Here is a 13,223-nt window from a genome sequence, read left to right as displayed (position 1 = left end):
TCATGGTGCGACTTCTCACGGTGTGACTTCTCGTGGTGTGACTGACTTCTCATGGTGTGACTTCTCATGGTGCGACTTCTCACGGTGTGACTTCTAACAGTGCGACTTCTCACGGTGTGACTTCTCATGGTGTGACTTCTCACGGTGTGACTTCTCATGGTGTGACTTCTCACGGTGTGACTTCTCACGGTGTGACTTCTCATGGTGTGACTTCTCATGGTGTGACTGCTCACAGTTTAACTCCCCAGCTACAACAGTTGTCATACCGGTTTCAGTGAGGATCCCAAGGGCACAGCAGAAAGGTTAATATAGTCAGGGTTGGTCTACAATAAAGTTGAGATTCCAGGTGAAGGACAAGTGAGGGTAAGTGAGGCACAGAGGACATTTAGAGTATGGTATAAGAAAAACTAGTAACTAAATATAAAAGGGAAAAAATGTAAGCATAAAATGCACAAGCTGCAAAGGGATATTGAGGCTAAAGAAATGCAACACAGGGCATCTTGGGGTAGAAGTAAGGAGATAAAAGGCATCCGAAGGATCTGAGCTCCCAGGGACACTGGAAGGGCGGGCGAGCCTCCTGGAGCTGAATAGTGCTGATCTGGGAGCAGAAAGATGTAGTAGGAGGGTAAATCAATCCTACCTTTTTTCTGGAATCTAGAAGCTTCCATATCATGGGCCACAGTCATTTCCTTCTCTAGTCATAGGCTTGTGGGTGGAGGTTCTGTTAGTAGCACCCACTTCTCTGGAAAATATTCCCAGGCACACGTATATGCCCTCCTTGTCATGGTGTCTGAAGGGAATGCTGTTAAAGAAGTAACTCGACCTGAACTCTGAGTGGATGGAAGGCAGGCCTGGACTTTTCTTGCTCTGGCCCACACATGAAAAGAACTAGCCTCATTAAACTCTGTTGCCCACACAGGTACCAAGGTTGCCAGCCGAGGGGGTCACTTGGACCGTATCTTTGTGGTAGAATTTCGCCCCGACTCAGACACACAGTTTGTATCTGTTGGGGTCAAACACATGAAGTTCTGGACCCTGGCTGGAAGTGCGCTGCTATACAAGAAAGGGGTCATCGGGTCCATGGAGGCTGCCAAGATGCAGACGATGCTGTCCGTGGCTTTTGGTGCTGTAAGTTCAGCAGAGGTTGTCTCAGAGAGGTTCCTGAGTCCTCAGGCTGGGCATGGGAGTGGGGCAGGTGTTGGCCAATAAGCCACCCTTATTAAGCAGTTCCTTAGTAAACAGTGTTCCCCATCCTTTCCATCAGTGGGAGATTAACTACAATGTGCACTGAATCCTTTGTGTTCTCGGTCCTCAGCATCCATAGTGGATGGTCTGCACTGTGTGTGTGTGTGTGTGTGTGTGTGTGTGTGTGTGTGTGTGTGTGTGGTGTGTGTTGTGTGTGTTTGTTGCTGGATATGTGGATACTAAAGGGCAATCTTAGGTGTCATTAGGAGCCAGTCACCTCCTTCAAGACAGTCTGTCACTGAAGCTGAAGCTTACTAATTAGGCTCAGCTGGCTGGCCAGTGACCCTCAGGGATCTCTGTCTCCAGGTTCCCAGCACTGAGGTTAGCAGCACATAACAGCATTACCAGAATTTTGTAAATGTAGATTCTGGGGATTGAACTCGGGACCTCATTCTTGCAAGGCAAGTGCTTACTGACTAGGCTGTCTCCTTAGTCCCTCCAGTAACTACATGTTTACCCATTTTTTTTGTTCTCAAATGTTGAGTCAAACAGTGTTAGTTACTTTTCCCGTTGCCATGACAGAATAGCTGAAGAGAGCAAGCTAAGCAAGGGTTTATTTTCCTCGTGGGTTGCGATCAGTTCATCATGAGAGCAGCAGCATGTTGGGAGAGTTGAGGCAGCTAGCCACATGGCAACCACAGTCAGGATTTAGAGACAGCGCTCAGCTCACTCTCTCCCTGTTCACTCTGAGACCCCAGAGAACGGACTAGTGCCACCCACATCCAACTATGCCCTTTGCCCTTGCTCTTTCCATCCAAACTGATAGTGATAACCTGCTCACTGGTTAGGGCTGGCCCTGCCCCTGCTGTGGCCTGTCTTGTGTTGATGCTGCAGAGGTGCACAGACATGCAACGCAATCATGCCCAAACCAATTAGCAGGTAAACTGTAAAGCCAGGGGACCTCTCGTGTCCTTCCGGTTCCCCGCAAATCTCTTTGGGTTAATGCAGACCAGATGGGCGGTGTACAGCTGGACCTCTCAGCAGAGCTGCCGGTCTGACTGGAGAGATTGTTCAGGGGCTAAGAGCACTCACTGCTCTTCCAGAGGACCTGAGTTCAAATCCCAGCACCCCACTCAGGTATCCCATAACTGCTTGTACCTCTGGCTTGATGGCATCCAATTACTGTGGTCTCTGTGGGTACCTATACTCACAGGCATGGACACACATACACACACACATAATTAAAAATAACAAAAATTAATTTTAAACAAACGAAAGGAGCCAGTGGCTGAGAAGGGACCGTTAAATCTGTCTCTCTTCGTTTGCAGAACAACCTCACTTTCACCGGTGCCATCAATGGAGATGTCTATGTGTGGAAGGAGCACTTCCTCATCCGGCTGGTGGCCAAGGCCCACACAGGCCCAGTTTTCACCATGTATACCACCCTCCGGGACGGGCTGATCGTGACTGGCGGGAAAGAACGGCCGTAAGCAAAGATCCCTCTTGGGGATTTGTTTGCTGCTATCTTGAATGAAGTTGAGCAAGGGTTTATTTTTCTAATCAGACTGCCATCTCTACAAGGGAGCCCAATTCCCGAGAGGGCAGTAGAGAAGGCCATTAGCAGCTAAAATCTCTGGAAACACTTCTTAAAAAGCTGTTGTGAGTGCTCCTGGAGGAAGGGAGGAAGAAGAGGAATGTTAGCGAGAAGGCAGGATTTGTGAAACGCTCTATTGGTAGGCTGATGAAAACGTGCCTGGCCTTGGGGGCTAGGCTTGCTTTCCTCCAGACATGCACTTTTGAAGGAGATATAGGATATCTGTGGGACCCAGGAAGCACCCTGGAGGGTCCATCCTGCTGGGCCTGGGTGGCCATGCCATCAGTGGCTGGGGCTGAGAGGGCCTGGGAGGGAAGTCTTGAGGGGATGGGTGAATGCCTTTGTGTCTTTTGTAGGACTAAAGAAGGAGGTGCTGTCAAGTTGTGGGACCAAGAGATGAAGCGCTGCCGGGCTTTCCAGTTGGAGACGGGGCAGCTGGTGGAGTGTGTGCGCTCCGTGTGCCGTGGCAAAGTGAGTATGGCTGGCCCCACGGGAGCCGCTCCTTCAGGCCAAGCTGAGGAAGACGGGGCTCCCAGCTGTCAACCCTGAGGTGTAAATTATACTCTGCTCAGCAATCAGAGCCAGATGAACTTGCTCCAGGAAGCCTAGGGGTGGCTCTGAACCTGTGTTCAGCGCCCAGGTTGCCAGAGAGGGCTTCGTGTTCCGTAGATGAGTGTATCTTTCTGTTTGCCTGAAGGAAGTCAGCCACTGTCACTAAAGACACTATTCTCATAAGCTGAATGATACCAAATCACTTGCCCGCTTATATCTCTGCTCAGTGGAAGGAAGAACTTGGCCTTGGTAGCTGCTGGGTGAGGGACAAGGCTTTCTTCAGTGCCATCCACACCCAGGGCAGGCCGCATGCTCAGGAGGAGCTGACCAGCACCAAGTACTTTGTACTTTGGGGGTTTGGTTTGTTTGTTTTGTTCTTGCGTATGTGTTTTGTTTGGGGTTAGGTTTTTTTCTGAAGAGAGAGAAGAACGCTGCTCAAGCTCCTGCCCGAGGGAGCTGCTGGGAAAGGAAGTAGGGAGAGGAGACCGTGACAGGTGTTCAGTCCTTAACAAGTCACCTCTCAGCTGCCCTGTTAGTAACAGCGTAGCAGATTCCACTAACAGTGCTTCTGGATTTATTATAATTGTTATTTATTATTATTAGTGGGGTTTTTTTTTTTTGTGTGTGTGTGTGTGTGTGTGTGTGTGTGTGTGTGTGTGTGGTTTTTTTCAAGACAGGGTTTATCTGTGTAGCTCTGGCTGTTCTGGAACTCACTCTGTAGACCAGGTTGACCTCAAACCCAGAGATCCACCTGCCTCCGCCTCCCAAGTGCGGAGATTAAAGGTGTGTGCCACCACCGCCTGGCTTTAAATCATTTTTAAAACTGTGGCAAAACACATAAAGCTTACCATTTTAACCATTTTATGTACAATGCATAGAAATTAAACACATTTATGCTATGGCCTTCAAATATTTTCTCATTAAAACTGAGTTTCTATTAAACACCACCTCCCCTTCACCATCCCTCCTGCCCCTGGTAACTCCATTCTCCTTTGTGTTCCACAAACTGGTCACCTTGGTCACCTCAGATGAGTGAGCTCATATAGTTCTTCTTCTAATAGTATTTTATTATAACAGGGGAAAATTTTAGTAGGAACCAAAGATGGTGAGATAATTGAAGTTGGTGAAAAAAATGCTGCTTCAAACATCTTGATTGATGGCCATATGGAGGGGGAGATCTGGGGTCTAGCCACACACCCCTCTAAGGACATCTTCATCTCAGCCAGCAATGATGGCACAGCACGGATCTGGGACCTGGCTGACAAGGTAAGGGGCATATTCTGTGTAGTCCATGTTTTTCACTGGGACCGTTAGCTCCCCAATAATGGCCCAGAGACTTATTATTAATTATAAAGTTTGGCCATAGCCTAAGCTTGCTACTAACTAGCTCTTACCACTTAAATTAACTCATTTCTATTCATCTATGTATTGCCACATGGCTGTGGCTTTACCTGTCCTCCAACATGTCTTGTTCCCTGTGTTTCCCGGTGACCCCACCTTTCTTCCCAGCATCCTCTGTGTCTGGCTGTCCCACCTATACCTCCTTCTCAGCTAATGGCTGTTTAGCTTTTTATTAAACCAGTTAGGTGGCGCCTTGGCAAAGACATCTTCACAGTGTACAAAAAGTTCACGCCACAACCCTGTCTGGCTCGTGTGCCTGTAGCAGCTGGAGCAGAGGTGGGAGCTGCTGGAGCAGGCACTCTGGATCCGCACTGTTAGGAGGTCTACTAATAAAGTCCCTCACACATCTCATCTGCCTGGTTATACTTACATCGAGACAGGGTCTCCTAGCCTAGGCTGCCCTGGAGCTCCGTATACAGTAAAGACAGACAGTGACACTCCTGACTCTCCTGCCTCTACTTTTCCAGTGCTGGGAATCCAGGCAGTTCTGGGGCTCAAACCAAGGCTTCATGGATATTAGATAAGCACTCTACTGAGCCCTAGATGTTGATAATTCCAGAATAATTGAATTGAACATTACTGTCTTTTTATGAAAGGACAAGGGAAGAGGAGGAAGGGAAAGGAATGTTTGAGAATGTCAAATGTTCCCATCATGTCTCAGGAAGGTTGGGAAAACTTTGGGGTGAGGAAGTAAAATATCAAGAAAAAGGTTACTGAGCCTTATCCGGCCAGAACAAACACCAAAATTCTGTTTCAAAACGGCAAAGAAATGTTTGGTCATATTCTCATATTGTAAGAGTCAAAGAATGTTAATACTCATTTAGTTTCGGAGCTATTATAGTTACTAAAAGCAGCTTACACTCGCTGAAACCTGCTCTGTACTGGAAGCTTCCTCTATGCTATGGTTACTGCCTACAAGACTTTTCCAAGACCGATGTCAGTATCCCTTCTGTGTGGGCAGCAGTGGACACAAACATACCCACCCAGGAAGTGAGAGCCCGTTTCAAGAGCTGAGCTAGCGTGCTGATGGCTGAAGTGCCTGGCAAAGCCCAAGGTCTGGGTCTGGCCCACTGTTTCCATAGGTGAAACCACACTGCTGTCCACAGTTGGCACGGCCAAGCTGGGGAGCTAGCACACAGATCCTGCAGTGTCAGCGTAACGTTATGACAACACTAGCAGGCAATGTTTGCCAAATGGTGCCCTGCAATGTGCTATCCCCCAAGTGGTTCTCATCACGATGCCCGAAGGGGTTGACTATGAGAAAGCACTGGTGGCCTTCAGTAGTCTAACTTCCCTGTCCTGCTGTCAGAAATCCCTCAGAGGTGAGCCCAGGGGAGGAGGCCTCAGATGACTCTTTGTATCCATGCAGAAACTGCTAAACAAGGTGAGCCTGGGCCACGCGGCCAGGTGTGCAGCCTATAGCCCCGATGGGGAGATGGTGGCCATTGGCATGAAGAATGGAGAGTTTGTCATCTTGCTGGTGAACAGCCTGAAAGTTTGGGGGAAAAAACGAGACCGGAAATCTGCCATCCAAGATATCAGGTACGTGAGTGGTCTGAGCCACCATGGTCCTTTTAGTGGCAGTGTGGGAGGCACAGCTTCTCCAGCCAGCTATCTAAGGGTACCTCACACACGCAGCCATTTTTCCGTAAGATGGTAAAAGTACTTGTAATTTTACAAATGGCTGTATACCACCCTTTGGGATTAGATCAGGAAATGTGTTTAATTTCATAGAACCTGGGGAGATGCCAGCCACATGTGAGTCGGGAGGCTCATCTCATAGTCTTGGGACCATGCTGACCCATGTTTGTGTGTTCGGATCTGCCTTGTACCTGAGCAGCCCCACAAAGCTTCCTCATGGACCATGCTCTTGATTGTGTTTTTCCCTAGAATCAGCCCAGACAACAGATTCTTAGCTGTGGGCTCTTCCGAGCACACGGTTGACTTCTATGACCTCACTCAGGGCACAAGTCTGAACCGCATGGGCTACTGCAAAGACATCCCAAGCTTTGTCATTCAGATGGACTTTTCTGCAGACAGCAAATACATTCAGGTATGCTGCTGGTTAACTTGTCTCGGGGGCGACCAAGAAGAGCAACAAAGCAGCGCTTCTATCAGTAGAGTGCTGACTGCATGCTGGGCAACATCCTAATTTATCCACTACAGGCGGCTTCCAAGGGCTGTTCCCTTCCTCCTGTTTTATAAATGTAGAAACAGAGGCTTAGATAATCTTTATATATAGTCATTCTTTAGTAAGACACAAAAACCAATATATAGCAGGAAGCATATCCCTAGTCGTCTTTAACCTACTTTCACCAGCCCTTCATCACAGTTTCCTAATTTCTGGGGCTTAGCAGACGGCTCAGCAGGTAACAGTGCCTGCAGCTAAACCCAAGTTCAAACCCTCCCCCATCCCACGTGATGGAAGGAGACCTGATTCCCTCCATACATGCACTGTAGCAGGCACTTGCATGCATGTACACAGAGAGAGACTATCAACAGTGTTATTTTTAAAAAGCCTTCCTAGTCTCTAGCTCCCTAGGGCTGCGCTGAGCTTGTCCGGCTTGTTGATGCTGCTGCATACTGGAGTGGGCTGGGGAGCTCTTCCCTGGGACCAACAGAGCTGACCAGTGTGGCGAGATCACGGGCCCTTCCTTTGGAACCGATTCAGTATTTCAGCATTTGGAAGCCCAGGGTTGGATATTCACTATGAAAGAGAGGAGTGCACATACTCACTTTGCAAATGTAGTAACATGTTAGTTAGGCCAGGTGAGCTTCCGGATGGATACAATGTGTTGTCTCCTGGAGCGTGCACTTGCAGGGAGAAGACAAATACAAAATCACAAAGGCCATGCCCGTGTGCTGCAAAGGCAAGTGAAGGGTGCCAGCCGCTCCCGAAGAGGTAGCATTTTAGACCTGCCTCCCTTCTGAACAAGTGCTGCTTAGGCCGAGTCTGTACTTGTGTAGGAGTGAGCTGACAATGGGGATGGGATTTTTGCTCCAAGCCATCTGTATTAAAAGCCCGAGGCGAGACTTAGGCTCATTCCATGAACAGAGGAGCTGGGGTGGCTATGTAGAGGCATCGTCACCACGCTGAGTAAAAGGTCTAAGATGTAAGATGCTGGCAAATCTCCTTGAATGTGGAAACAGTTCCACCAGGGACTCCTAAAGAAGCAGGGCCATCAGACACTGCCCACCATGACTTGCCTTCACTCTGAGAACAGGGGGTTTCTATGTATTGCAATCATGGCCCTCCCTCCCTCACAGAGTTTGATCTGACAAGCTGGGCCAATGATCCCTGTTGCCAATGAGTTTCCAAGTCACTGACATGCAACCACATTTGGAGAACCAATGTGTCAGGACTTTGGGAAATGGAAGGGGTGTGCTAGAAGACACCCCATCCTGTGAACTTTAGCACGGGCCGTGTCCAGGCTTTGTAGAGCGGAGCTGAATTCGGGTTTCGATGTTGGGGTCTGAACTGGTGTTCAGGAAGACAGCCAAGGGGGTCTGTGGGATTGAGGAAGCAGATGAACATGGTCCCTCTCCACTCACAGGTGTCAACAGGAGCCTACAAGCGCCAGGTGCATGAGGTTCCCCTTGGGAAGCAGGTAACTGAAGCCATGGTCATTGAGAAGATCACCTGGGCTTCCTGGACAAGGTGACTACAGAGAACTCTACTTGGACTGGTCCCACCTCTGCCTCTGGGGTTGTAATGGCCATGGCAGGAAGAGCTGAGAGGAAACTGTCTTTCTCGGGGTGGGGTGTGAGCATGGGAAGATCAGTGCTTTGTGAGCAGCAAGTCCTTTTTGTCTGATCTCTCATACCAACCCCAAATCCCATTCAGCAAGTTCAAGTGTTTTGACCAAGCCCAGGAACAATGAGGCTTCTAGGAACCTGGAGAAAGAAGGCCCAAGGGTGGGATACTGGGGAATAGAACTATTGTTGGACAGGCGAAGAAACAGTGCCTGCTCTAGTCAAGGCAAGGGACAAAAGTGAGTGAGGAGCCCTGCCCTTGCCAACACACACACATTCACACTCACATATACATACAGTAAGACCATAGAGAAGAAGAAAAAAAAAAATCAAGCCAGGCGGTGGTGGCACACACCTATAATCCCAGCACGTGGGAGGCAGAGGCAGGTGGATCTCTGTGAGTTCAAGGCTATCTTGGTCTACAAGAGCTAGTTCCAGGACAGCTAGGGCTGTTACACAGAGAAACCCTGTCTCAAAAAAAAGCAAAACGAGGGAGGGAGAGAGAGAGGGAGGGAGACAAAAAGAATGAAAGAGAGAGGGGAAAGAAAGAAAGAAAGAAAGAAAGAAAGAAAGAAAGAAAGAAAGAAAGAAAGAAAGAAAGGAAGGAAGAAGAAAGAAAAGAAAAGCAAAGCTGGGAATAAACTTTTCTTTCTGGAGCATAGGGGATGGTTTGAGAAGGGAACAGTACAAGGTGGTGAAAATGGCCAGGGCAGGGGATGGCTGTTTCCTGACAGCCACCAAACGACCAAATTTTGTAGAATCCTTATCTACATCTTACATCAGAAGGGGACAATGGCCCTAGGAAATTCCGCCACATCTTCCTAACCTTTCCCTCTTGGACCAGTGTTCTAGGAGATGAAGTTATTGGAATCTGGCCACGAAATGCAGACAAGGCTGATGTCAACTGTGCGTGTGTGACCCACGCTGGCTTGAACATTGTCACAGGAGATGATTTCGGGCTGGTGAAGCTCTTTGATTTTCCATGCACAGAGAAATTCGTGAGTTTTCTTAAGCAGCTCCCAAACCGCCTCTAGGCCATGCTCCTGTAGTTGGAGGGATCCGCACATAGATGGCCATCCGAGTTAGCATGGATCCAGCCCTGTGGAGATTGGGCTGGCGTTTTAATGTCCCTCTGCAGCTACAGCCCTCGAAACTAGACAGATGGTGGGGGACAAAACGACCACGAGGGAAAGCAGCAAAAGGCTGGCTGGCAGGGTAGCCTGGAAGTGCTGTGGTTACAGCTGACCTTCCCGAGCCTGGGTCTCAGGAGCAGCGTCTGCGGCCCTAGGAGGAAGGGAGACTCAACTCATGGTCCAGACAGAACTGTGGGGGTTTCTGGGAGCAGGGCAGCGGGTGGATCTGTAACTTGACTTTGTTACTGGAAATAAAAGGCACTCAGCCACTTCCATTTTTCTCTCACAGGCCAAGCATAAACGTTATTTTGGTCACTCAGCTCACGTGACAAACATCCGTTTCTCATACGACGACAAGTATGTGGTCAGCACGGGAGGAGACGACTGCAGGTAGGAGCCGGGTTGTCCCTCTAGTCCAGCGTCCTGCGGGTCAGATAGGGAACAGTAAAAAAAGAAAATCCCAGATAGGGAACAGTAAAAAAAAATCCCACGAGTCCATAGGAAAAGCAAGGACTTGCTATAGTCTCTCTGGGATTCTCTACACATGACAGACCCATGTCCCCACCAGTGCTGTCCTGGGACGGTTGAGCGCATGTCACGTGACAGCTATTCATTCTGCAAAAGGGGTGAGAGCAGACACACGTCAAAGAACTCTAAAACAGAGCCATAAGCCAGGCGTGGTGGCTCACACCTGGAACCCTCAGACTACGTAGTGAAACCCTGTTCCCAAAACAAAATGATTAACTAGGAGGGAGGGGAGGCGACCAGAGGTGGCAAGACCTGGTTTACATTTTGAGATCTTGAGCAGTGGGCAAGACTGTGTTTGGCACCTCTCAAAATTTTATTATCTGGCCCCACAAAAACGTCTGGTCTGCTTTTCAGTGTATTTGTATGGCGCTGTTTGTAAACGCGGAAGCTCGTGCGCTATGCTGCTTCTCCCCAGCTACTTCCAGGCAGTGCAGAGGTGCCTTCTCCATGTCAACTGCTGTGGGACACACAAGTTCTGAATGCCAACGAGGTTGTAGGACTGTCTCACAATCGGGACTTCGCAAGATGGTGATGCCAAGAAGGAAAGTCAAGTCCTACAGTATTAAGACTGTTTGCTTCTGTGCTGGAGACTAAACCTACGCTCACTAGTAACTACACAAACAACGAAATCCTGGTGATGTAGCCCACTGACAAAATTTACGGCCTCAGTTACCTAACCAAGATGTAGCTTTTAATTTGCATTACGACTTTTACAAAGGCGTTTTTGCTATTCTTTTTCTATATATTTCAAGAGTGTTCCCTGGACACGACAGTGTAAGTTAGAAGTAGACAGCTTGTTTGCCACAGTTAGCTTTCAAAGCCAAATGAGCCATGTATAAACAGTTGAGAAACTTAATTTTTTAAAGTATCATTTGCAGTTTTCTATCCATTAAGTGCCTTGAAAGTCCCCAGTGTGTAGGCTGCTGCCTCCCCTCCCAGTGTCTCCTGTCTACACATGGTGCTAAAACTTCCGGGCTGAGGAGGGCTATGGGACTAGCAGACTCTGCCACTTGTCCTGTGTGTCTAGGGTTTCTAAAGGCCTCAGACACCTGCTCAGAGAAAGTGGTAACAAGGAAGGTGAGCAGAACAACTCAATTCTGTGGGAAGTAGCATGGGTTTTATGTTAGTGCCAAATCCACAACCTAACCTAAATCCTTCAAAAACAAAACTTCTAGAAGATGTAAGGGGGTTGGTATGGGGGGGGGGGTGTCTCCAGTATGTCCAAGTGAGTGCACTGATCGGTCTTGCTAAAAGGCTGTGTTTGGTTTATTCCCTTGGGTAGGGCTGGCTTGGCTCCATTTGTTTCAGATAATCAATGCAAGCCAAATCTAGATTTTAAAATCTCTCTTGAACAAATTCCCAACTAGAGTTTCCTGACTTTGCTCAGTTACGCCGAGGGCACGCACTGGAAGCAGGCTGCTGTGAGAGGCGGTCACGCAGTGCACAGCCACGGTCCTCCCAGTCTGTGCACTACAATTCTGGACCTGGAGTCGCTAGCTGTCTGCAGCTGTCAACTTAGAGAAAGGGGAAATGGAGCATTTCAGTTAAAGAATAGATTAACATTTACCCCAGAAGTGCTTCAGCATTCTGAAAGGATTAGACTACTCATTAAGCTATTTTCCATGCCAATTTATTAATGCCTTACATTAATCCACTAGTAGGTTGTCGGGCCGTCAGTAGAGTCCCTGTGCGGCCCTAGTTCTATTTCCTGTAACTGGCAATGCCGAGTGATGACCATGTCTGCCTATCTTGCACTACCGACCTTCATTCTGACCAGATCCTGCATTTAAATAACCATGTGGATGGACACCTGATTAATCAGTGGTATATGTACATGTATATCTGAAGAGCAATAGTGTGTTATAAAGACTTCTGAAAATCTCATTTGTAAAGTTTATGTGATGTGATTTTATGTATATTCATAAATCTTGCACTGTATTCTGTTAAAATATTGGTGCATGAGTTTATTTTCAGGCGAGTATAAAAGAATTTAACACCTTTTGTTATGGTTCAAATAAATTTCACTATGTAAATTGCTTTGTTCTTTAGCTGTTTCATGAACTAAAAGCATGTCACTGACCATTCAATGAAACCAGACACTAAACACATACATTAAGTCTATATGCTTTATTGATACTTTGCTTTTACAGTTCACAATGCATTCCACAGATAATTCAGTACAGCTTAAACCACAATGGCTAAGTCTTCATTTTATGATTTCTTGCATAACAATGTTTGATAACTGCAAACATTTGGAAGCATTAAATTCAGTCCATAGAATCAGAGTCTGTGACAGAATTAATTATACAGTAAGTCTCTGCAATGACGTTGATGCTGGAGCCCTGAAAACGGGGTAGTGCTCCCAGAAGTACATTCTCTTCCTAGTTTACGTGCTTGAGACTACACCATATGACCGACGACTGTGGGGCAGCTGGAAGGTAGAGATCTAAGCTTTGTGAAACACTATATATAGATTATGTCTATATTTACTTATATTGGCAATATAACAGTAAGTTCACAATACACCTAGAACATACCATAAAAACAGCATTTTCATTTCTGCTTTAGTAGTATGATCTCGTCTAAACATTTCATTCAGAAAAATCTGCATCAATTTACATCAACCAAACACAGTACACTGTGAAAAGTTTTTGTTTTTTTCAGCTTCACCTTCTTGCAATTTCCCAAATACAGCAAGACTACCTGCAGTAAAACATCGCTTTCTCAGCTCACTTTATTCCCCAGTGCTCATACAGGAAAAACAAGTCTGATTACAACTTACGTCCATACATAGCAGCTTACAATACTTAAGATGATAAACACAAGAAGTCAAGACAGGCCATTTTTCCTCAAACAGTGCACTGCTAAAAATAAAGAGCTGAAAGCTGCACCGCCGCCAAGGGCTCACCCCTGACCCTCCCACCCCCGCTACCAAATGAGTGTCCCCTTTAAAGATGAACTCCTACTGTTTGGGGCTCTTTCATTCTGCTTTGCGCTTCAATCCAGGGATTTTTGCTTGGATTCTACAAATAAAGAAAAATGTCAATTTTGTTTCTTGCTTCTTAAAAACATTCTAT

The 13,223-nt window shown here is 47.3% G+C and overlaps 2 protein-coding genes across 6 annotated transcripts in view; one reads left to right on the top strand and one right to left on the bottom strand.

Annotated features, from left to right (window-relative positions):
- The window catches only part of Eml6 (echinoderm microtubule associated protein like 6), a 263,304-nt gene extending 251,125 nt beyond the window's left edge, over positions 1–12,179 (top strand). For all 3 annotated transcript variants that reach the window (XM_026785058.1, XM_026785057.1, XM_026785056.1), the window contains 10 exons: positions 920–1,128; positions 2,514–2,671; positions 3,136–3,250; positions 4,409–4,597; positions 6,102–6,274; positions 6,623–6,785; positions 8,287–8,390; positions 9,330–9,483; positions 9,908–10,008; positions 10,501–12,179. In XM_026785058.1, the coding sequence (XP_026640859.1) occupies positions 920–1,128; positions 2,514–2,671; positions 3,136–3,250; positions 4,409–4,597; positions 6,102–6,274; positions 6,623–6,785; positions 8,287–8,390; positions 9,330–9,483; positions 9,908–10,008; positions 10,501–10,525 (1,391 nt within the window). In that variant the 3' untranslated portion in view covers positions 10,526–12,179. The remainder of the gene's footprint in view (positions 1–919; positions 1,129–2,513; positions 2,672–3,135; positions 3,251–4,408; positions 4,598–6,101; positions 6,275–6,622; positions 6,786–8,286; positions 8,391–9,329; positions 9,484–9,907; positions 10,009–10,500) is intronic.
- Positions 12,180–12,258: 79 nt separating this feature from the next.
- The window catches only part of Rtn4 (reticulon 4), a 59,212-nt gene continuing 58,247 nt past the window's right edge, over positions 12,259–13,223 (bottom strand). For all 3 annotated transcript variants that reach the window (XM_026785055.1, XM_005359168.1, XM_005359169.2), the window contains one exon: positions 12,259–13,169. In XM_026785055.1, the coding sequence (XP_026640856.1) occupies positions 13,127–13,169 (43 nt within the window). In that variant the 3' untranslated portion in view covers positions 12,259–13,126. The remainder of the gene's footprint in view (positions 13,170–13,223) is intronic.

The sequence above is a fragment of the Microtus ochrogaster genome, linkage group LG1, assembly GCF_000317375.1.
Source record: "Microtus ochrogaster isolate Prairie Vole_2 linkage group LG1, MicOch1.0, whole genome shotgun sequence".
Lineage (NCBI taxonomy): Eukaryota > Metazoa > Chordata > Mammalia > Rodentia > Cricetidae > Microtus > Microtus ochrogaster.
The sequence above is the reverse complement of the archived record's forward strand: the minus strand, read 5'-3'. Positions and strand labels throughout refer to the sequence as shown.